The 2,561-nt window shown below is 41.7% G+C and overlaps 1 protein-coding gene across 1 annotated transcript; it reads right to left on the minus strand.

Annotated features, from left to right (window-relative positions):
* Positions 1-1,371: 1,371 nt before the first annotated feature.
* Positions 1,372-1,788, minus strand: LOC140985878 (uncharacterized). Its single transcript, XM_073453825.1, has one exon. It carries the CDS (start codon positions 1,786-1,788, stop codon positions 1,372-1,374), a length of 417 nt encoding a protein of 138 aa, XP_073309926.1.
* Positions 1,789-2,561: the final 773 nt, after the last annotated feature.

Below are 2,561 nucleotides of genomic sequence, written 5' to 3' on the forward strand. Positions count from 1 at the left end.
CTTATCGGCTTTGGATCGCAATTCCATCAACTGATTGTCATTAGGCTGCTCCCGTCGTATCCTATCTGTCAGCGTAGGTCGAATAACCAAAGCTGAAAGTCTAGCGATGGTCCCTTGCTCTACTATAGCGATCTCGCCCCTCTGAAGATCCAAAAACAACGGCTTCTGAATCAACGAGCTCAAAGAAAAAACTGACTTGCGGCTTAAAACATCTGCAACGACGTTTGCTTTACCTGGGTGGTAGCTAATGGTCACATCATAATCTTTAACAAGTTCTAACCACCTCCTCTGTCGCATATTAAGTTCCTTCTATGAGAATAGATATTTCAAGCTCTTGTGATCTGTGAAAACTTCACAATTCTCGTCATACAGATAATGCCTCCATATTTTCAATGCGAAGACCACAACATCCAACTCAAGATCTTGGGTGGGATAATTCTTCTCGTAGTCTTTCAACTGACGAGAAGCATAAGCGATTACTTTCCCATGCTACATCAGTACAGCTCCAAGTCCCATCTTTGACGCATCCGTGTATACAATAAAATCTTCAGTGCCACACGGAAGTTCTAGGATAGGAGCTGATATCAACGTGTCTTTCAACACTTGGAATCCGGGTTCGCATTCGTTTGTCCACTCAAACTTCACTGTTTTTCTCGTCAGATTGGTTAATGGCAAGGCTATTTTGGAGAAATTGGCAATAAAACGTCGATAATAACCTGCCAAACCAAGAAAACTACGCACCTCGGAGACTGTCGTAGGAATAGGCCATTTTTTAATCACTTCAATCTTCATGGGATCCACTGCAATGCCGTCTCTCGAAACAATATGGCCCAGAAATGATACATGCTCTAACCAGAATTCACACTTTTTCAACTTTGCGTATAACTGCTTTTCCCTCAATAACTGCAATACAGTTCTAACATGCTCGGCATGAAGTTCCCGAGTCTTGGAATAAATCAGGATATCGTCAATTAAAACGATAACAAAGCTATCCAGATATGGCTTGAAGACCCGGTTCATTAGATCCATGAAGAATGACGGAGCGTTCGTCAACCCGAATGACATGACTAAGAACTCATAATGGCTATACCTGGTTCTGAATGCAGTTTTAGGGACGTCGGCTTCCCTAACTTTCAACTGATAATAACCAGAACGCGGGTAGATCTTTGAAAACACTGTCGCTCCCTGTAGCTGATCAAAGAGATCGTCAATCCTCGGTAATGGATATTTATTCTTGATCGTGGCTTTGTTGATCTCTCTGTAATCAATGCAAAACAGCAAAGATCCATCTTTCTTTTGGACAAATAAAACCGGAGCTCCCCACAGAGAAGAACTCGGACGAATAAAGCCTTTGTCTAATAGATCCTGCAACTAATTCTTCAGCTCCTTCATTTCAGTCGGGGCCATTCGGTAAGGAGCTTTTGAAATCGGAGCAGTACATGGAACCACGTCAATCACAAACTCAACTTCACGGTCAGGTGGCAATCCAGGGACATCATCTGCAAATACGTAAGGAAAATCCCGAACTATGTCAATCTCATTGAACTTCATTGTCATCTCAGTATTCACATCTATCACAGCAGCTAAAAATCCCTGACACCCCTTTGATAACATTTTCTGAGCTTTGAGACAAGAAATACAAGAAGTGCAAAGTGAAATACCTGAACTCTGAAAAATCCCACTATCATCATCTTCTGCAGGAAAGCGCACTGTCTTAGCTATGCAATCAATAACGGCACGATCTAACGATAGCCAGTCCATTCCCAAAATAACATCAAACGCCGCCATGGGAATAATAATAAGATCAGCAAAATAGATTTTCTCATTCACTTGCACTGTACAACCTTTAAGAATACTAGAAGTGTTAGAGTAGGTGCACGTCGAGCCAAGTGTTGGCCGAGTGTTCACAATGAAACTCTATGTATAAACAGTCTTTATTTTAATAATATTTGAAATTATTGTTTTGGCACTTCTTTATCTGTATACCCATGCTAGTTGCATAGATAAAGTCCTTGAATATACAAATAGTAGAAAGAATATGAGATGCTCATATGATGAGTATCATGAAACTCATATTTGCAATACTGCATATTCTAAACAGTTCCTAGTCGATTCAGCCGCCGCTAAGAAGGATATAGGCCGCTCGAGTTCGAGACTAGTATCTGCGATATGAGTACCATGTTTCATTGGTAGGGGACATTGTGATGTCCAAGCATGCAGATAGGTGCTCCTGGTAGAGTGCACTGAACAACCCTCCATAAAGGACTTTCCAAGTGGTTCTCACTTATCGAGTGGAAACGTCCTAGTTTATGGTTGTACACCATTAGTCCTTATGACCCGGGACAACATTGAGACTCTATATGCTAGCGTTGCACTTTGACTTGTTTACCGACTCTCATGGGGTCATCAGGTGGCAAGGTTGGGTGTTCTGTCGAAACATATAGGAGTCGATGCATTGTAGTCGGGGATTCACCGCTTACCTTCGGGTATGGATATCCTATGTGATCTCATGCGTATGTAGTTTGAAATCTCTGATCAGATTATGGTGGTAATTGTGAAAG

This window comes from Primulina huaijiensis, chromosome 10, assembly GCF_012295235.1.
Source record: "Primulina huaijiensis isolate GDHJ02 chromosome 10, ASM1229523v2, whole genome shotgun sequence".
Taxonomy (NCBI): domain Eukaryota; kingdom Viridiplantae; phylum Streptophyta; class Magnoliopsida; order Lamiales; family Gesneriaceae; genus Primulina; species Primulina huaijiensis.